Source organism: Cavia porcellus, unplaced genomic scaffold (genome assembly GCF_034190915.1).
Source record: "Cavia porcellus strain 051 isolate PalLab524CR breed Dunkin Hartley unplaced genomic scaffold, mCavPor4.1 scaffold_5, whole genome shotgun sequence".
In the NCBI taxonomy this organism is placed as follows: Eukaryota; Metazoa; Chordata; class Mammalia; order Rodentia; family Caviidae; genus Cavia; species Cavia porcellus.
In genome coordinates, this window is record NW_026947488.1 from 11,775,197 (window position 1) to 11,796,547 (window position 21,351).

Below are 21,351 nucleotides of genomic sequence, written 5' to 3' on the forward strand. Positions count from 1 at the left end.
GGAAGAAATGCTAACTGCTCCAGCCAGTTTTCACCAGGCAGGAACACAGGCTGATTGCCACATCTTCTGAGTTTTCCCAGGAAGCCAGAAAGCTAGCTTTTTAATGTGAAAAATGGGATTTTTAAAATACTGCAACCTAAGTCATTATTTTTAAAATATGGAAATCCTAGCAAGATAATCTATGTCTTAATCCATTTTCTATGGCTAATAACACAAGGTCACCGATTGGGGGTGTTTTAAAGAAAGATTTGTTTAGGTTCACAGCTCTGGTCCAAGGTCTGGGGCTGTACCCACAACGACCTCCCCGCTGAAGAGTCCGGAGGTGACGCGGGGCATCACACAGTGAGACAGAGAGGTGTTTGTGCTCATGGTGGCCTCAGACTCCCAGCTTGCTGGGCAGCTGGAATCAACCCTGGGGTCTCCACCCCACAATCTTACCGACACCTCATTTTTGCCCAAAGGCTCTGCCCCCCACACCATAGCTGAATTCAATGTCTTCACACCTCCCAAGGGGGATCAAGTGTCAACCTGGATTACCGTAGAGGATAAACCACCTTCAAACCATAGCATTCTGTTCCCATCTCTCAGCTGAGGGCACAGAGATGCCCCTCCCATGACTGGGTACCAGGCAAGGGCCCTGCAAGAATGGGAGCCCCCTGGCTGTGCTGAGCACTGAGGAGCTCTGTGCACATCTTAATTAAGCACCAGGTAGAGGCCTGTGGTTATTAACGGCTCAGGAGGAGAGGAAAGAGCCCCGAGGGCTGGAGCTGTGGCCTAAGCAGCTGAAAGCTGATCGTACAAGCAGGAGACGGTGGAGCTTTGAGGGTGTCAGGACAGATGATGGAGGAACAGAGGAGTCAGAAGAAGGGAGAGCTTTAACTCCTAGCTTCGCCCTGCGAGCCTGGCTCCAAATACAGCAGCGTGGCACTCTCGGGAGGAGGACGGTTAGGAAGGTGGGCACGCACCCCTCGGGGATGATGGTGTGCAGAGACTGCGGGGAGTAGGGGGGAGAAGGAGAGACGGGGGCACCATTCCCTGGACGCGGCTCTCCTTACCCAGAAGTCCTCTGCCCGTGTGGACTGCCCTCGGCATCTGCTTCTCCAGGAGAGCAGGTCAACTTCTCCAGGGCTGGAAACTGGTCTTTCCTAGCCTCACTTCTGCTGGGCGCTTGGCACCATGAAAGTCCTTAAAGGATGCCTGGCAAATGAGAATAAGAAGCAGGACTTCAAAGAACAGGGTGCCTCAGCCCACCTCCAAAACTGAATTCCCACCCCCAGGACGGGGAAGCCACAGGCAGGGGCAGATGTTCATTGCACACAGCAGCCGTGGGGACCCTGACACCTCTCCCGGGGCACCAAGGGAAGGACAGCAAGTGACATTCCACAGTGGCCGTCAGGGTTTCAGTGGGCCTCTTAGATCACCGTGAAACCAGAATCTGATGTCCTCCTTCCCTGGGTGGACAGGCTTCTCCCTGGGCTGGGAGGCTCAGCGTGTGAGGGGCCCTTGTCCGGCCACGTGCCCAGGTCTCCTGAATCCCCATCAGGGACTCTTTCCCAAGGATTCTGGAATGGCAGCGAGGCAGGTGAGGTGCAAAAGTTACAGGGGTCAAAAAGTTCAGTGATGAAGATCAGTAACATCTCAATATCATATTTTAAAAAATCGGTATCAGTACAAAAAAATCCAGGATAAAATATCAAAATTTTTAAAATTACATCAAATCACATCTTTGATGCTTCAACCTCACCACTGCACCCCTATCCCAGCCCAGACCTAGGGCCCCTGGCAATGATGGACAGACCGCAGGGCCACGTGGAATCCACAGGAAGGCGACTCCCGGAAGGGGTCTGGGCCTGGCAGCAGCAGCACAGACAGGGTCTGAGCGCTCAAGCCCCAGCAACTGCAGGACAGAACAAGAAAATGCCCCCGTCCCTCTCCTTGTGGCCACCTGAGGCAGAGACCAGCCTGTTCTCTTCAATAAGCTGCACCCCAGTGAGACTCCCCCTGCCAGGACGGCAACTCTCAACAAGGACAACCCCAGCCCCTGAACCGCCTGCAGAAAATCCCCAGCACCAATTAAATCTAAGCCCTTTTGTCCCAATGGGTGGTTCTGTCAAACAACGTAGACAGCTGTGGATAACCCTTCCCACCACAGGGAAACACTCAGGTCTGTCTCACTTGCTGACAGCGGGTTATGGATGGGGAGAAAACACATTCATAAACCGCTGACAGTAACTCCCTTTTAAGGTCTGTCCTGGGGCTGGTGACTTCCCATCTCCGCCTGCCCCAGTGCCCACAGCAGCTTGTTTTTCAGTGGCGAGCTGGGCTTTGGGGTGAGACAGTTGGGGGTCCGTTTGTTTCCAGCTCTGCCATCTACTACGTGGCCCTGGGCAATGTGGCAATGTAACAAAGCATCAATTGTGCGGCCCAGAGCCTGGTAACAATTTAGACACCATGAGGGCAGAGGGAGGAAACACAGGGACAGGGTTCCAGGGCCCAGTACCACGAGATGACTCAGGTAACGGACGCTGGCCAGATCTCCCAGTATTTTAAGAGAAAAAAAATCCATGTAAAAGTTCCAGATGTTTAAAGATTGGCAGCTCCTATTAAATGAAAAACAATTTTAACCCAGTAGAGACAAATGAAACAAATGTATGGGCCAGAGCCCACCACGGGTCCAGGGGATACCTCTAACAGCCAGAGATCACTGTGCCTCTAAAGCCACCCCAGCACCGAGAAGTACTCAACAAACATGGGTAGCGCCTGTGTTTTCAGAAGCCTTCCCAAGCACCACCAGCATCCATTCCCGCGTGGCAGCTCGGGAAGGGATGCGTCCCCAGGAAGGGAATGAAGATATGAAGAGAAGAGCTGGAAATCTGCAAGGCTCGAAGAGAGGGAGGAACTGCAGAGGGAATTCCTTAAAAGGATTTAGAAGGATTTTATTGGATGTCGTTTAGCACAGTCAGAGATCAGATCGGGCAGCAATGAAACCCGAGCGCAGCGTGGCACGTGGGTGCGTGTGGGGGCAGGAGGGAGCGGGAGGGAGGCAGTGTCCTCCCTGGTGGTCTCCACAGTGTCTGCGGGTCAGTCCAACATCGATTCAGGCGCACGGTGCTCGGCTAGGCCCAGTCCCTGGGGTCAGCTCCTCTACAGCTGGCCTTAAGGTCTTAGATTCGACAGTCCTTGCCCTGGCTTAGCCTCTGATGACCATCAGGGAGACAGAGGTGCAGGTCCTCAGTTCCGGGATGGAAGAGAAAGCAGGGTCTGACGTGGGGAAGAGGAGCAGCGATCCAGGGCCAGGCTGCCAAAAAGCCCACACAGGGCACAGCCCGGGCCAGCGCTCCTCGCTGCCTCTGGCTGTTTCTCCAACACGCTTCTGTCCTTTGCTTCCAGGCCACTGCAAGGTTTCTCTGCAGATCCGCCAAAGATAGGCTGCTGCTCCTCTCTCAGGGCTCAATGTCACAGTTGCTGCTCAGGGTCCTCTCCTTCTGACTAATGGGGTCTCTCTCTGCACCTCTCCTGTGCTCTGGCTCCTCCAGATCTGCTCAGACTTGCAGCCAGGTACTCACCGGGGTTTCCAGGTCCTGCCTCTCCTCAGCTGAAGAGGAGCTCTTGGGGCCTGTCCCTGTCTGTCCTGGCAGGTCTGTCATCGCACCCCCAACCAATGTTGGCTAAATGAATGAGCAACTCAGTGTTTACCTCCTAAAGCTCAGCTAAGCTCCTTCCTCTAGGTGAAGTCCAGACACAGCAGCCACCCACAGCCCCCTCCACCCGCGCAGGCTCTTCACTGCTGACGGAGAAAGGTAGAAAAAGAGGAAAGAAGGGTGCCACGCAAGGACCCCAAAAGCTGGTTCTGCTGGGGCACCCTCTCTTCTCCAAGGGTGAGGACCCTGTGACCCCAGGACCCACTTGCTGCGTGCATTTCCAGGTCGTGCAGGCCACTGGAGCACGTAGGTCCGCCTGGGGCGAGAGTACCTGGGATTTCACATCCTGTCCCTAAGCGGTTGCCATGAAGCCTGTGACCACCTCAGCTTGAAGTGGCAGGAGAGGTCAACAGCAATGGTGCTCTTGGAGCTGGGGGGATGGGAGCGTCGTTGGATATTGGCGCGTGTGGCCATAGCACCCGGGTGTGCTTAAGGGAGCTCCGTGGCAGACCTTGGGCAGCTGCGTCCCTGGACCTCCCAGAGAAAGGCACGAGGTGAGCACAGGGATGTGGAGGCCATCGGCACGGCCCTGGGGCAGTGGGAGACTCTCAGTGCCTGTGTGCAGACCCCGGGGCGGTGTGCCCGGGGCCCGCGCCCACCCGCGCACTTGGACCGCCGGAGACCGCACGTGACTTGGCGCGGTGCCCCGGGAGGCTGTGCAGCCCCGGGGCAGCGGAGCGCAGGGACCTGGCGACGGGCTGCGGCGTGCGGAGGAGGAAGGAGGCAGGCAGGGCTCGGAGAAGCGGACGGCGAGGGCAGGGCGGTGGGCTGGGGGGGCCCCCCGTGCGCCGTCCCGGCTGCACTCAGGCTCTGCGGCGCGGTGCCCGGGGGGGGGGGTGCCCGGCCCCGAGCCGAGGTGCGCGCCCCGTCCCGGGCGCCAGGCTGCACCTTGCGGCGGGCAGCCCGTCCCGACCCCCGGGGAGGCCCTGGCCGCGCCCCGCCGCGCCGCCCGCGTCCCCGCCCCGCGCGCAGTCCCCTCCCCCGCCCCGCCCGCCTCCCTCCGCCGCCGCGCCGCGCTCCCGGCGCACTCGCAGCCCGCGGGGACCCGAGGCGGAGGCGGGGCGCGCGGGTCCGAGCCGGAGCTGAGCGGCCCCGGGCCGAAGTTTGGCGGCGGCTGGGGTGGCCGAGCGGGCGCCCCCTGCGGCTCCCCGCTCGCTCCCCCGCGCGCCCTCGTCCTGCAGCCGCGCTCCGGGGACGCGAGGAGCCGCGGCCGAGCCAACTCCGAGGCGGGATCGCCGCGCCGCCGGGAACTTGAGGTGGGAAGTTTGCGCGCCGCAGCCTGGCCGGGCCGACGCCGCGGGCCGCAGACTCGGGCCGGGAGCCGCGCGGTGGCGCAGCCCTGAGCGGGGCCCCGAAACCCGTCCTCCGGGAGGCCGGGGCGACGGAGGACCCGCAGGGATGCTCCGGCCTCGCGTCCCCGGTGCGGTCGGCTCGGGCTCCTCCTGCGGTCCCCGAGGGCCCGAATGCGGGACATCTGGGCCGGTGACCCCGGTGGGGAAGGGGCGCCTCCTGGCTGTGGGAGGAGGTCGCTCTGCACCTCCCGGGTGGAGGGGGAGTCGTTCGCTGGGTCATTCACTCAGTCATCCGGAGACTTGGAATGCAGCACCCCCACCAGCGGGCTGAATTGAGTCATTCATTAACTATTAGCGCTACAAACGTTTATTGAGCGCCTACTGTGTGCTTGGCTCCTGGGCTAGGAGGACAGTTCAGTGGATGTCCCTGTAGGGAAAGTGGTGGTCTCCTCAGTGCCAGGAGCTCCACTAAACATAGGCTCAGCCTACTTGGATCGGGAGTCTTTGGGTGGGGAAGGAGAAGAGTTCATTCATTCCTTTGTGGGTTGAACAAAGATTGGCTGAGCACCTACTTTGGGGAGCTCACCATACCAAGTGCACAACACACTCATTCATTCAATCAACAAACATTTATTGAGACTGTACTGGGAGAGAACAGTGAATGAAGGAGAGGGTTGGGGTGGGGATAAAATAGGATGGGGGCAGCCTCCCTACCAGTTAGAGGGAAGGAGAGATTGAGACAAGGGCCCTCCCTTGATGGGTTGCAGCCTGCTTGCATGGCTGGCTGCGAGCAGCTCATGGGCATAGAAAGAAGGTTGGATCAGCTAGTGCATTCATGGGGGGTGAGGGGCAGGTGGAAAGGAACTTGGAGCTCCTTGGAGGAAGGTGATGGGAGGAGCTGTGAAAGGCTGAGCTAATGTTCAGTGAAGCAGGTGCCCACCGATGCCCGTTCACAAGACATTTGCCCAAGCATTCAAGGGCCGGTGCACCAGTTACTCAGGTGGGTGAGGGGAGAGAGATGGCTCAGACACACCCTTCCTTTGCTGAGCACAGGAGAGGGGGGAGGGGAGGGAGGGAGCTGAAACTGGTCTGATTCACTGGAGGAGGGAGGGAGCCGCTGCCTCTAGGAATCAGAGCAGAGGTTTATAAACCAGGGTGCATGTGGCACCCCTGCACGCAGGGCTGCTCGCTGCCAATCACTGTGGGGAGCCACACCAGGTTACGTTTGGCTCTGCTGGAGACCAGGGCATGGGGTAAGTGCAGGGCCAGGATGGCTCCTCTGGGCTCCATAAGGCCAGAGTTCTTCCTGTGTGTCCTTCTGGCCTTCCGAGCTCTGCAGAGACACCTGCCCAGGGCAGAGAGAGGACGATGCCTGTGGAAGGCAGGCAAGGCAGGCAAGCCGTGGCCCTGAGGGCTGCTCTTCCCTGGCAGCTCCAGGCCAGCCCAGCTCCAGTGGAAAGATGGTGAGAACATCTCAGTGCTGGGAACAACACAACCCTGGTTCTTCTCCCCCAGGGGACAGAGATGTATGTCCCCAGGACAGGGGACAGAGCAACGCAGCCCACAGCCTGGACTAAGGAACTCATCCTGGCTTTCTCCACACTCGCTTCCAAGCCTGTGATAAAGGGCTAGTGTTTCCTGTTGCTTGAGGAGTAGGGATCTGGGGATCCACTCTTGGTTGACACATAAACCCAGAAACGGGGCCTTGGATGGAAAACAGTGGCTAGTGAAGCCTTTCTACAAAGAATTTAGTAAGAAGAAGCTGTCAGCAAACACCTATCTGTGTTGGCCATTTTTATTAGCTAGCAGATTGTACTTGATGAGTAAAATCAGCACAAGATAGGGACTGACCCCAGAGAGGGTCTGCATTCTGCCGCAGGTTGTCCCTGGCTCTGTGGTGACTTTTATCTCACACCTGCACTTCCCCAGGCAGATGGCAGCACAGCCACGCTCTCCCTCCAGAAGAATTTGCTGAGCAGGTGTCAGCTTCTGCCTTCCTGAGGTTCCCACTGCTCCCCACATGGGCTTGGCTACTAACTCTGCAGTCTACCTTTCGGGCTACAAAGAGGCGGGTAAGAGAGGTGTTCAGGTCCCAGCCTCTGAGCACCTCCTGGTGAGACGAGCATTTAGGGTTCTTCTGCCAATAGCCATGCTGGGTGGGGAGGACTTTTTTTGGCAAGTGAGGATGTAAGGAAGAGCCCAGCTCCCTGCAGTCCCCCAGGGGCATGGGCACAGCTCACAAGAAGCAAGGCTGAGGTCCACCATGACTGGATTAGGGGAGGACTTGGGCTGAGAAAGATCTCCCACATGGGTGGATACCGCATGGCGCAGGGGTCCAGTGTGCCAGGACCAGGGCCAGCCCATGGGCAAATCCCTCCATCCACGGGGTAACTGGGGATGCATGCAGCACCCCTGGCCACTGAGTCCTCTGGGTGGACCCAGCCAGGAGCCCTAATCCTGACAGATGAAAGGGAAGAGCAGCAGAGTGAGATGTAAGGCTCCCCAAAATCCCCCTCGGAGCCAGGGCACAGCACAGGCTGAGAAGCATGATGTGAGAGAGAAACCGAGGCCCGAGGGACTTAGGAAAGATAAGCCTTTCTCCTAGAAAGTCACTTGAGTATGTTTCCATTTTCACATATTAACACAAATTTCATGACTCCGAGCATCATCGATTTATCATCTTACAGTTCATGAAGGTTAAAAGTCCAAAGTGCATCTCACTAAAATCAAGGTGTGTCCACTCCTTGCTTTTCCAGGCCCCCGGGGACTCCGGCATTCCTTGGCTCCTGGCCCCACATCACTTCCCCTGTCACATGTCCTCTCCAGGGCCACAGTGGCAGCCCAGAGTTTATCAGAGCCGGGGATCCTGTTGATTTGGTACTCAGCGCCAGTGCAAACACAAAACAGAACGAAGATGTTGCCCTAATCATAGGCAGCTGCCTGGTCTCCTCAGAGACTTTCCAAGAGCTTGTCCATAGAAATAGAAAGCAGACACCAGCCCCTGGCTCGCTGCAGGCGATGGAGACCCCACCCTCTCTACCCTCACAAGGATCAAGTGCTTGAACTAGGGTCTCCCAGAGCTAGTTTGACAATGTCTTCATCTCTCGGTCACCGGTCATGAGATTTAACTTCTCAGGCTTGCCTGTCAAATGGGAGTATCTAGAGAAATGCCTGCGTCTCAGGCAGGGATGGAGGCTTTGCGGGTCAGGCTGCTAGCACAGCGCCTGGCACTTGGTGAACGTGGGGGCAGAGAGGCTGACTGGTGCTATTTATGACACTCGGGATGGCAGCGCCCTCTCTGCCTCCCCCCTCCCACTCAGAGGGAAGAGCAGTGTAAGACGGAGGAGCAGAGGTCAGCAGTTTACTGAAACCCTAGAAAGCGCCCCAGGAGGTATTGTAGCCCTTGGGATCAGCAGATCTGTTCGTGGAACCCTTCTGTGTCCTTGATGGGCGTCCCATGGGATGGGGATCTCGTGGTCTGCTGGTTCCTACAGTGAACCTACATTCGCCCAACCATCAGCATAGGCTGCAAGGCTGGCGTTTTTTGTCTTATAGGGGAGGAAACTGGAGGCCAGCATCTCTGGCTGTGGGTGGCTGGCTCAGACCTGGCTTGGATTTTTGTCACATGCCACTCTGCCTTCCTGCCCTCCAGGTCCCTCACTCTGCCCCTTAAGCGTGTGCTGAGCTCACAGTGGGGCCGCCACTCGGGACGCCTTACACCTTAAATGACCACAGAGCTTTGAGGATGTGCCCTCCGCTCAAGTCAGGGCTGCCAGCCCTGTCTTCCGTCCCAGAGGATAAGGAGTGGCGCAGGGAGGTCGATGGGACACTGGGCTCGTGAAGAGCAGCCTGAACAAGGCAACCCCCGTGCATAGGAGGTTTCTGCTTCTCTATTGAAGTGAGTCGCACAGAGCCATCCAGGGCCCAAGGCCAGTGAGCAGCTGGGCAGAGATGCAGCGAGCCAGGCTCCCGCCAAAGCCCAAACAGCTCCGGTGCCTCCAGCCTCTGGGGTCTCCAGGTGTTCAAAATACCCTCCCTCTTCTCTCTCTAACCTTGGCATCCTCGGAATCCCGAGTGGAACCTACCCATAATGCAGATTCCTGGGCCCCTGCAGGCACCCTGAGTGAGACAGGGGAGACCTCAAGGATCCATGCCTCTGCTGAGCACCCAGTGCGTTCTGGAATCTGGGGGCTTGGTGGGTTTTGTGTTCGTCTGTTTTCTTTTAACCCGAGTTGTGTGAGTCACCCACTGACCTGATAGCCCTCTTCCTCCTGGACCTCTGCCCGTGTGTCCTGTAGGACCCACTTCCGAGCCATCAGCAGGATGCTGCACCTGCAGCTGCCACGCCTCACATTCCACTCCCTGAGGACGGACACACAGGTGCCACAGCAACACAGGGTGACATTTTTGTGCCTTGCTTCTCGTTTAGGTCTGATTCCCCAGAAGCAAAACCTAAGCCAAAGATTTGAGTACAAATAATTTATCACTGACAACTTCTGCCGCAATCCCTGTGCCCTGAGTCTGAGGAATAGACCCAGGAGGGAGCTGCCTGGGTCCCTCGGCAACAACATCCTTCATCTGCACCCCGCCAGCCCCTGGCAGAGGGCACAGATGATGCTGGGTTCCAAGGCTCAGGTCACAGGCAGAACTTGGCTGGTGGGGGAGGGTGGACACAGTGGTGTCCGCTGAGGGCTCACTGTGTGTCAGGCATCACTCTGTTGCTTTTGTCCTCACTGTGACTCAACAAGGTAGGGGCTATTTTTATCCCCATTTTACAGATAAGAAAACTGAGTCTTTGCAGACTCTACAGTTTTCCCAAAGTCAAAGCAACTGGCTATGAACCCAGGTCTCCTGATTTCAAAGCCAGTGGGCTCATCTGCCTCTCCAGGGTGAGGTAGTCACCAGATGTGTCCCCTGGGGAAGAGAAGCTGCTTTATCTCAGCCATCCCCTCTGTTTATTCCCTGTTGCCACAAACTGAGTGGCTTGAAACAACCCTAAGTAATCTCACAGTTCTGGAGGCCAGAAGGCTGCCTGAGCTAAAACCAGGGGTGACAAAGCCATGCCCCTTTCTGGAGGTGCTAGCGAGTCCTTGCTGTGCTGTTCTTAGCCTCTGCCTTGACAAACGGCATACTGGAATCACCCCATTCTTTTCTCCTCTCACCGCAAGCCCCGTCCTTCTGCAAGTGCTGCTGGCTCTCCCTCCAAAGTGCATCCCGAACCCCTTCAGGTCTCTGCTCCCCCAGCACATACTGGGGGGCACCCCAGCTCCACACTCAGCCCCTGACACCCCACAGAATAAAGCCCTGCTCCTTACAGAGGAACCGGCCAAGTGTATCTCCTCCCACCTCCGCCCTCACTTGGCCCAGTTTCACCGCCTTCTCTCTGGTCTTCACGGTGCAAACCCCTCTCGAGTCAGGGAACAAGCTCTTGCTGCTCCTTCTGCTTGGCAACACCCGCCCCCCCAGCATGCATGGGGTAGGTCCTCCCGTCACCGGGCTCAGCCCTCTGTCCCCTCCTCCAAGAAGCTCAGCCTGATGCCTGCAACTAATCTTGCCCCCACCTGTGTCATTCCCCATCTGTCACCTTGCACTGTTCCAGCACAGTGCTCGCTACCTCCAGCAGTTACCAGTGTACTTATTTGGAGACCATCTCTCTCTAGAAACTCAACTCCAGAAGTACAGGGTTGAGATCTGTCCCAGCACAGCCGCCTGCATGTGGGAGCGTTGAGGGAAGGAAGAAAGGAAAGATGGATGGACGGGCAGACAGACAGCTCCCACAGGACTCCCCTCATCCCCACCCACACAAGCTCTTTCCCAGGTAGCGTCCTCCACCCAAGCATCCAACCATCATAGCCCGAAGAGGCAAAAGCTGAGGAGCCCACCGCGCTGCAGGGCTGGAGAGGAGACGCCTAGCTTCTGGGGTGGAGCTGAGCCTGGGTGAAAAGCTACGTCATTGCCCCACAGGCTGTAGGACCTGTTTGAGTAATGAGCTTGACTCTCGCTAGAGATGCCAGGCCTGGCACCCACACATGTCAGGTTCGAAGCCAGGGAGAATGTCCCCCATTCTGCACTGAGCGGATTCCAGCCTGTGACCCTTCCAGGCCCCCTGGCTTGGGGGGAGCGTCCCTGTGGTCCCTCCAGGGAGAGGAGAGGAGCCGCTCGAGTCCAAGCAGCCACTGGGGCAGGGTGACTGCCCAGGAAACACTGGAGACGGGCGAGGGAGGAGCGAGGCACTGCTGGCCTTCTGCGGGAGGGCCGCGGGGAGGTGGGAAGGAGATTCCTGGAGAGAGGAGGTGATCACAGGCTGGGGTGTCACAGCAGGCACCCTCTGGGACTTGGGGGAAGAAGGATGTTCCTTTACTTCTCTCTCTTGCCAAACAGAATGTCATTTTCCTCTGTCTTTGATGGCAACGCTAAAGCAGCACTGAGAAGCGGTATCACTCGGTGAAGTGCCTGTGAAGGATTATTCCCACGCCTCCCAGGGCTGCTGGCAGGCTTTGCCACAGGAGACGGGTTCCAATTTTAGGTAGAGTGAAAAGCACACGCCACACTCTGAAACCCAGTCGTTTTTTGTTCCAAACACAGGTGTACCCCCGTTTCCCAAATCCTGGTCTGTGAACTGGCTTCCCCAAAGATGAATGAGTGTGACCATCCTGGTGAGGAAGGAGCCCCCCTTCAAGTGGGGGGACTCTCCCCACCCCGGACTGCTGCGAGAAGTTTCCCATCCATGCAGGAGTGTGTGTGTGTTTCCCCTGGACCTCTCCCTGGCACCTACTGTCACTGCAGGATTGGAAATGGGCTGCCATTTGGAAATCCGTGAACACGGGCACTACCATTTGCTCCCACTAGGGGGCGGGATAGGGGGAGGGTAGTAATTTTAAAAAGCAAAGTATTCGGCTCTTCTGTGTATTTTCTATGCAGCAGCCTAATTCTGCGAAGCTCTGTAGGATAATCTTGAGCTCTCAAACCCAGGTGCCTGCAGGACCCAGAGAGAAGACAGGGGAGTGCAGCAGAGCCCAATAGGAGCAGAGAGCACGGTGGTGGGTTGGAGCTTGCAGGCCCTGCCCGTAGGGACAGCCATTTCTCTGTTGGAATTGGGGCCCAGTGTTGCCAAATACTCTAATTTTTCAAAGAAGCCAAGGATACGGATTTTTACATGAAATTTCTCAATTTTCAGAAACTTCTTCAAGCCAAGCAAAATACGCATTAACTAAACTCAGTCCGTGAGCTGGTAATGAATCTGCCATCACATTCTAGTAACACCCTTATCTTTGGGGACTGAGACGAAAAGTGTCTATATGACCGATATTTTGACCTCAGTTTCCCAGAAGTGCTCTCACACTGTGGGTCTCATCAACAGGAAGAGTATTCATTCAGCGAGCACTTCCTGGAGCTCTTACATTGCCGGGCCCTGGGATTCAGAGACCAGCAAGGCCCCATACTCCCCAAAGGAGTGTGAAATCAAGGAGCCAGGCTTGCACAGGAATCATTCTAGAAGTGGGTGGCGAGTGCCTGAATACTAATGTGCCAGTTTAAGAGGGAAGGAGGGCAAGCATGGCTGTGAAGTTCACCCCAGGGCCTCAAGGTGACCTCTGTTGATGCCCAAGCAAACAAGGCATTGTTCTGGTAATTGTGCGTTTCTTTGTCTACTGCCCACTGTTACGGCAAGACACAGCTGTTTCCCATTAACAGCAACAATTGGAGGTGTCCCTTTAAGATGAATCCTAACCGCAATAAATAGTAAACAGCATGCCTGCAAACCCTCCAGGTGCCCACATGGACACGATCCACTTAATGCTCTCAATAATCTCCAGAAGTGGGTCATGTGGCTGTACCCGGTTCACACTGAGGAAATAGAACAAAACTGTGTTTAAGCAACTCCCCCGGGCCCTGTGGCTCCAAAGCCTCCTGCATGGCTCCCATCCCAGGGCTCTGCTGCCTGGGCCTCATGGCTGTTTGGTATACAGGGCTGTCAGGTACTCTAGGACATTTAGCAGATCCCTGGCCTCTACCTTCTCAATGGCAGTGCCATTCTCCAGTCATGGAAATCAAAACTGCCTCCAGGCATTGCTGCATGGCCCAGGGGGACAAACTCAGCCTTAGTTAAGAACCACTGGTCTACACTAAGCTGCCTTTCCATGCTAAATAAATTCCAAATATAAGCAAGTAAATACAAGTAGGGTCCATTTAAAATAAAGTATTAAGTAGGTAACAGTGCAGGTATGGCCAGGGGTCCACCAGGATGCCAGCTCTTAGGCATTCAGTGGTGCCCAGCCCTGCCCTAGCATAAAGGAGTCAGGACTGGGATTGTAGAGTGGGGTGATGCCCAGAAATACTGTTGCTATGTTCACTCCAAGGTCAATGTCTCAGTCCCAAAGTACCGAGGCTGCCTGCACCCACGGGCATTTGTTTCTCACGGTTCTGAAGGCTGGAAGTTGGAGAGCAGGTGTCCGCAGACTGGGGTCAGGAAAGGACCCTCTGTGGGGCTGCGGTCACCCAGTTTCTCACTGTCCTCAGGAGGCCACGAGGAACTCGGAGTCCCTTCCTCTTCCGGGGTCACAAGTCCCCACCTCCACCCGGGGGTCTACGTTCCCATCCTCCTCCACCCTGGTCACCCCCAGAGCCTGCACCTCCTAATCCCATCATACAGGGTTAGGGCTTCGGCCTGCGGGGGGACACGCGTGGGGCCGCACCTTGAGTGCACAGCAGTGAGTGTCCACGAGGGGTCACCCAGGTCTTTCCTCCCTTCTCCCCCTCAGGCCCCAGAGGGATGTAAAGGCCCAAAATGACCCTGCTACCGGGAGACAATTCGGACTACGACTACAGCGCCCTGAGCTGCACCTCGGATGCCTCCCTCCACCCCGCCTTCCTCCCGCAGAGCCAGGCGCTCAAGGGCGTGTTCTACCGCCGGGCACAGCGGCTGCACCCGCAGGACACCCCGCACCCCGGCCCCCCGGGCCCCGCCGACCGTCGGCGGCAGATCATCATCAACGTAGGCGGCATCAAGTACTCGCTGCCCTGGACCACGCTGGACGAGTTCCCCATGACGCGGCTGGGCCAGCTCAAGGCCTGCACCAACTTCGACGACATCCTCAACGTGTGCGATGATTACGACGTGACCTGCAACGAGTTCTTCTTCGACCGCAACCCGGGGGCCTTCGGCACCATCCTCACCTTCCTGCGCGCCGGGAAGCTGCGGCTGCTGCGCGAGATGTGCGCGCTGTCCTTCCAGGAGGAGCTGCTCTACTGGGGCATCGCCGAGGACCACCTGGACGGCTGCTGCAAGCGCCGCTACCTGCAGAAGATCGAGGAGTTCGCTGAGATGGTGGAGCAGGAGGAGGAGGACGACGCGCTGGACAGCGAGACCCGCGACAGCGAGGGCCCCGTGACTGGCGAGGGCCGCCTGAGCCGCTGCATGCAGAGACTGCGCGACATGGTGGAGAGGCCGCACTCGGGGCTGCCGGGCAAGGTGTTCGCCTGCCTGTCCGTGCTCTTTGTCACTGTCACCGCGGTCAACCTCTCGGTCAGTACCTTGCCCAGCCTGAGGGAGGAGGAGGAGCAGGTAAGAGCCTGGCTGCGGTGAGGGAAGGGCCTGCGGGGTCACTCCCTCTCACGCCCCTCAGCCCACTGTTGCCACTGCCTCCAAGAGGCCTCCCTGAGGCAGGCAGCCGAATGGCATCCCTGGTCCTCCTGGCGTCGCGCTGTGTGTCAGTGTGATTGCATGCACGCTGTCTGCCACCCTGTCCCCGTGTGACTGTCCCGGGCTCCACTGTGTCCTCAGCTCTCCAGGATCACGTGCAGGGCAGAAGAGGCACTGTGCCTCTGCTGTCAGAGGCGTGGGTGAGGTTACTGACCATGCACCTGGCCCTGGCTAAGCACAGTGCACGCGCCATGGACGCTGTCTTACCCACTTGAGTCTTGTCTCAGCCTCCCTAACTCCCTCACATAACAACATCCCATAAAAAAGATCGCATCTTCCCGGGTGCGGAAAACGATTTTTATCGTAGGTATGTGCATGTGTGCACATCCCCAGATGGGAAGCTTGAGCACATTCTTTTGAAGGATGTGTGTATCAACTCGCAGGCCCCAGGCGGCTGCACCTCCACCGGAGGTGCCCACCTCCCCAGCAGTCCTGGGAGCCTGCTTGGGCTCCTGCCTCATCCATCTTTTGTCTTTTCCCGGATCCTGCAGTAACCTGCAGGGGAGGTGCATTCACTAAACAGAGAAGCTCACTGAGGCAGGTGTGGCAGCCCCCACACCCAGTGTGATGGAATCCACAGTCTGTTCTTAAACGTGGAAGTGTGCACCCCCTGGCAGCCTGGAGACCGAGTGTAACCCCACAGAAGTCTGCCGTTGGCCTGCACCGCATTTCCCAAAACTCTGACTTGGCTGCGGCCTTTAAAATGAGGTGCCAGCTGGGTAGGGTGGTGCATGCCTATGTAACCCTAGTAGTCTGGGAAACTGAGGCAGGAAGCTGGCCGGCACGTTCAAAGCCAGTAAGGACACCTTAGCAGCTTAGCAAGACCTTGTCTCAAAAATGAAAAATGAAAAAGGGCTGCAGACACAGCTCAGGGTGAAGATGCCGGGTTCAGCTCCAGCATCACAAAAAGCGGTGTGTGTGTGGGGGGGGGGGTTCATTTTAAAATACATACTCTAAGTTCCTCTGAAAAATTACAAGGTCAGGTCTCTGAATGTAGCTCAGAGGTAGAGTATTTGCTTAGCAAGTGCAAGGCGCTGGGTTCACTCCCAGCACATATACATACATATATATGTAATCTCCATCCATCCCCTGGCCTGCAATCCTGTTTGACAGCCTTAAGAGGGAGCCAAGCCCATAGAGGGTACCCCTCCTAGTTCAGGCTTGTTGTGTATTAGACCCCTGGTTCTTTGAGATGTGACCCCTTAGAAGCAAGTTTTAGAAAAACCAGAAAGTCTCCAACAGGAACAAATTGTAGACGTTTTAAAAACTAGGTATGACAGTGTGAACTGAAGGCAGAACACATGGGGCCGGCGTTTATTGGGCGCTGGCTGTATACCCTGCATTTGCTATGGGTTTCATGTGCATTCTGTGGCCTAGCGTGGGAGGTGCTCACCATTCGAGGTCTCCCACAGGCAGAGATTATGGAGGAGGATGCCACAGTTGGTGCATTTATAACCTACAGAGATGTGCTGGCATGATTTTTAGACTGCATTTTTTTAAAAGGCTACTAAGAAAACAGTGCTCAACCAACAAAATGAACTTTTGATAAGCCTAGAGGTCACAGCAAGGACCAGGCCACCTGAAGCAGAACCCCATCTTGTCCACTCTGGCCGTGTAGCCAGGGGCAAGTTTCTAGGCCCCTCTGTGCCTCTGCACCTCCACCCGTCAGGGGAGCTTCGAACAGCCTGTGAGGCGGCCGCAATAGCGCCTGGCCCATGTGTGTATAGGAAGTACAGGCTCCAAGGATTCACACGTAACTGCTGCCCAAAGGGCGTCACTGCCCTGTGACATCTGGCTGGCAGCCCAGGGACCTCGTACCGATTCCTTCCTTCCTCTTTCCTGTGGAGCTGGAGATGGAACCGGGGTGCTGTGTGTGCTTAGTAGGTCCTCTGCTGCTGAGCTGCACCCGCAGTCCTGACACCGCGTCTTCAGTCCCGGCCTGTGAGAGAACTCAATCAGCTTTGCTGCTTTTCGGCATCATTCGCAGGCCAGCAGCATCCACAGTTCACTGGCGTCTCCTGCCCACAGCTCAGTGCCTCTGCTTGGTGCACTGCAGGGTGACTATGATAAATCTACTGGGGCTGGATGGGGTGTGACACCCCAAGCCCCAGGACCGGGTGCATGCCAAGAGGGCTCTGTGTGAGACACCCGTGGCCGCTAGAGCTGCTCAGAGGGGTGCAGTCCAGGGAGGCTTCCACATCAAAGCCCAAGTGTTCATGTGCATCTCGGCCTCCAGCACGTCTCTCGAGACGTAGCAGAGGGTCATGGAGCCCAGCTGTGCCCAAGAGCCTAGTGGGGGCCGCAGACGGGGATCTGTGTACCTTTCCTCGCTGCCAAAGTCTGCTTTAAGGCTGGGGTCCAAGTCCACTGAGAGCTGTCTACTGTCCAGTTATTCTGCAGGCCAAGCGGCTCGCATGCCAGATCCAGTGTGAGGCTGTTTCCTGGCCCGTGCTATGTTCACTCTGTACTGCATTTTGTCACCAGCACTTGAATCAACATTTTATCTGTTTAACCAACAGTTATCGCCAAGGGATTTCACATAAAACTGCAAATTTCCAGCTTCTCTTAGAAGCTTCAAGGCAGCCTTCACCTGAATCCCTCTGGGGCAGAGTTAGGGGCTCTCCAGTGGGATCTCTTCCTCCCCTCATCTCCGTGCTTCCTTCGCCTACCTGGTCCCTCGTGGTTCCCAGTCACACACACACACACACACACACACACACACACACACACACCAAGCTTCTTCTATTCATTCCTGTGCAGCCATGTGGCAAACACCTGCCTGCCGTGTGCTGGGCCGGCACTGGGGGCCGGGCAGTGAGCAGAGCTTGTGGCCTGCCCTGCGCTTAGGGCTGCAGTCTGCTGAGGAGCAGGGAGGCGGGGACAGACCATGAGCAGGGACACAGGTCACTCTCAGAGCCTGTGAAGATACCTGAGCTCTGTGAACAGACAGCAGAATATAATGCAGGGCTGGGGTATGAGAGAGGGAGGGGATCTTAAAGAGGGGTCACCGGTCTCCCTGAGCAGAGCCGATGGAGCACAGAGCTGGAGGAGGAGAAGGCAGGAGGGAGGCGGCTGTTTGGGGGAAGGGGGACCTCAGAGTAAGCAGAGTCCAGGCAGAGCTGAGGATGAGCCGGTGTCAGAGCAGTGACGGGAGCCTGAGGTGGAACAGGTGAGCAAGGAGAGGAGAGCAAGGAAATCAGAGGGGAGGGATGGACGATGGACAGATGGACAGAAGGTTGGCTCGACAGATGGAAGGACAGATAGATAGACCGTGTGCTCCGTACAGCAAGGAAGGTGTCAGTTGCTCTCAGGGCCATGGAAGGTCCCCAGCAGAGGGCGACTGGGATCCCATTATGTCGATGTCGCTCCCGGCTGGCAGGAAGGACACACGACAAAGTCTGGCAGTGGACAACCTTTTCTTTTATTTTCCTTCTCCGTACAGCCTGCCCTGGGATCGCTCCCAGCCGAAGCCTCCTTTGGTCCGCTCCCCGCGGCTCCTTCTGGGCTTCTACTTCCGGGCTTCTTCTTCCCCCCCAGGGGTGGCACCAGTATATATACGGATACAGTGTCCAATCATGTTAAAGTGAGCAAGGCAAGCTGATTGGCTAACATCATCAGTTGCCAGGCAGACTATATTGTTGAGCGGGTTGCTTACGCGGTAAGCAGGAAACTAACGTGCTCGATGGGAGGGGTAATCTACCTCAGGCTTTGTTCTTTACTACAGGCCTCACGTCCGCCAAGTGAGGCGACCGGGCTCGGGGCTGCGGCTCCCAACACCATTAATCATCTCAGGGTCCCTCTGAGACACCGGGCTGTGGGGATGAGCGACCCCAGACAGGTGGTGACCGCAGCTGTCCAGGATCGTGGCTGGACCAGAGCAGAGCCGTGGACAGTGACTAGCATGGCTTGCTTTAGCGCTGTTTTACATGGAGAGCCAGTGAGAGGTCCTGCGGATTGTACGTGAGGCACGGGAAAGGGGGGTAAGGATGAGGTGGGGCAGCTCGAAGGATGGGACTGCCAGTGACTAAGAAGGGGTGACCATGGGGGGCAGGGCAGGAGAAGCCAGGAGCCCTGTGCTGGCCATGCCGGGTGGTGGCACCATCAGAGCCCTGGCGGATACCTGTAGCAGATGTCAGGGGGCAGCTGGTGGGGCACAGGGAGGTCAGGGCTGAGGTCTGAGTTGGAGGAAGAGGGGAGAAGCAGCCAGTATAGGCACGGTGAGTAATGCCCAGGCCCAGGAGTGGACATCACTAGAGAGAGGCCCCCAGGCCATGTGCCGCGGACAGGCAAACCCCAGTCCTTTTTCCTGTGGGCTCCCACCCAGGGCAAAGCAGCCTGCTGGGTCACCGGTGGGACCGCTGACCGCCCTCTCTCCCCAGGGCCAGTGTTCCCAGATGTGCCACAACGTGTTCATCGTGGAGTCGGTGTGCGTGGGCTGGTTCTCCCTCGAGTTCCTCCTGCGTTTCACCCAGGCGCCCAGCAAGTTTGCCTTCCTGCGGAGCCCGCTGACGCTCATCGACCTGGTGGCCATCCTGCCCTACTACGTCACCCTGCTGGTGGACGGCGCCGCCTCGGGCCGCCGCAAGCCCGGCTCGGGCAACAGCTACCTGGACAAGGTGGGGCTGGTGCTGCGCGTGCTGCGCGCGCTGCGCATCCTCTACGTGATGCGCCTGGCCCGCCACTCGCTGGGGCTGCAGACGCTGGGCCTCACGGCGCGCCGCTGCACCCGCGAGTTCGGCCTGCTGCTGCTCTTCCTGTGCGTGGCCATCGCCCTCTTCGCCCCCCTGCTCTATGTCATCGAGAACGAGATGGCCGACAGCCCCGAGTTCACCAGCATCCCTGCCTGCTACTGGTGGGCCGTCATCACCATGACGACCGTGGGCTACGGAGACATGGTGCCCCGGAGCACGCCCGGCCAGGTGGTGGCGCTCAGCAGCATCCTCAGCGGCATCCTGCTCATGGCCTTCCCGGTCACCTCCATCTTCCACACCTTCTCCCGCTCCTACCTGGAGCTCAAGCAGGAGCAGGAGCGGGTGATGTTCCGCAGGGCCCAGTTCCTCATCAAAACCAAGTCGCAGCTGAGCGGCATATCCCAGGACAGTGACATCCTGTTCGGAAGTGCCTCCTCGGACACCAGAGACAACAGCTGAACCCAAAGCACTCCCTCGCCCTGCCCGCCACCTGCGGCTTGACGCTGCTGCCATCTGCCATGGGAGACTCCGAAGGGACCAGCCGCTGCTGAGCGTGGCCCAGGGCCACCCACAGCGGGGACATCAGACCCACAGTCACAGAGGTCTAGAAGGGAAAGGCCGCTCTCCCCACCACCCCAGTGTGTCCCCCACCCCGTAAGGCAAGGGCTTATGCTGCTCGCATGTAAATAGTCCGCCCCGCGAAGCTGGCTGGTGGAGCTGCCTGGAGAGACACAGCAGCAGCTACACGTGTCTGTCTTCAGAATGGATCGTGTTCTGGCGAAGCGGGCAGGGGAGGGAGGAAAAAAACTTGCCATGCACAGGGCATCCTTAAAAGAGGAACCGGAACTGGAGGGTTTGTTGCTGGGGGCACTGAGCTGCCCGGCCCCTTTGGGCTGGACGGAGAAGGTGACCATAGACCTGTAAGATTTGTCAGTAAATGTGCTTTCCCTCGCTCGCCTCTTCATTCCCCGGGTTTGTGGGTTTGTCTCTCTTCTCAGTCCTCTGTCCTCCCTTGTATCTCAAACCTGTTTCTCTAAAGCTTTCCCCAAGGATGCCAGAGAGCCCCTAGGCACTGCTGACTTCAGAGGAAAATCACTTCATTGTAGCTCTAGGTAGCAGTTATCTAATACTACAGAAATGCTTTACCACACCCACCCAGATTGAAATCTACACCCACCATGGGGCCGCTGCTCCAGCGCAGGCTGAGCAGCACAGGGAAGCCCCCAAGATCTCCCTGTGCCCCCAAAGGTCCACAGAGCACCCGCCTAGCCCAGCTGCTCCCAACCTCAGTTGGCACAGGTGACACAGACAGCTGGATGCCAGGCCGGCCCAGAAGACTGGGCTGGCGGGGACCAGAGTCCTCCCCTTGATGCCTGGCACCCACTTGCTTCACCCCACACCCAGGGCCTGCAGCTTACCCAGCAGGCAGTGAAAACACGCTCTGAAACACATCTGATTGTGGGCTCCCTCCCCGAGTCCTCGGGGCCGCTCTTTACACAGAGTAAAGCCTAGTAAGTGCTCAGTGCACATTTATTGCCCAAAATGGAAGAATGAAGAACAGGACCCTGGGAAAGGCAGGGTCCGCAGAGCAGTCCCTCTCTGTCCCCTCCTCAGGGAGGCCCAGCTGTCAGCACCACATACCCACAGTGAGGCGGAGTGCAAATACCATTCAAGTCACGAGGGCCTCCTTAAAGGCCCCCTGACACCTGCTCCCCGTGACTGCAAAGTTTGTTTTCCGATTAATTAGCCCTCCGTGCGCAGTGCAGGGGTGTCATAGCGATTCAGTGCCACCATCATTCTGCTAGTGCCTCAGATTTATGGAGCGAGCTCTTCCCCCTTGAAGGTGGCTGGCAGTCAGGCAACTGAAAATCCTCAGCAGACAGCAGGAAATGCAGCACTTGACAGCTCAGGGCGGGCAACAGCACAGGCCGTGGGATATGGAGGATGGAGCCTGGCAGGGCAGCGTC

At 57.4% G+C, this 21,351-nt stretch overlaps 1 protein-coding gene across 6 annotated transcripts; it reads left to right on the top strand.

Moving 5' to 3' along the window:
* Positions 1-3,796: 3,796 nt before the first annotated feature.
* On the top strand, positions 3,797-20,348 carry Kcng1 (potassium voltage-gated channel modifier subfamily G member 1). Of its 6 annotated transcripts, none has more exons than XM_063248157.1 (5): positions 9,983-10,811; positions 11,375-11,519; positions 13,753-14,555; positions 18,418-18,649; positions 19,073-20,348. In XM_063248157.1, the coding sequence occupies exons 3-5, from the start codon at positions 13,779-13,781 to the stop codon at positions 19,795-19,797; spliced, it is 1,734 nt and encodes a 577-aa protein (XP_063104227.1). In that variant the 5' UTR covers positions 9,983-10,811; positions 11,375-11,519; positions 13,753-13,778; the 3' UTR covers positions 19,798-20,348. The 6 variants fall into 6 exon arrangements, with proteins under 6 accessions (XP_063104228.1, XP_063104226.1, XP_063104231.1 ...); XM_063248159.1 differs by having other exon boundaries at positions 11,416-11,519; XM_063248158.1 differs by lacking the exons at positions 9,983-10,811; positions 11,375-11,519 and adding an exon at positions 3,797-4,195.
* Positions 20,349-21,351: the final 1,003 nt, after the last annotated feature.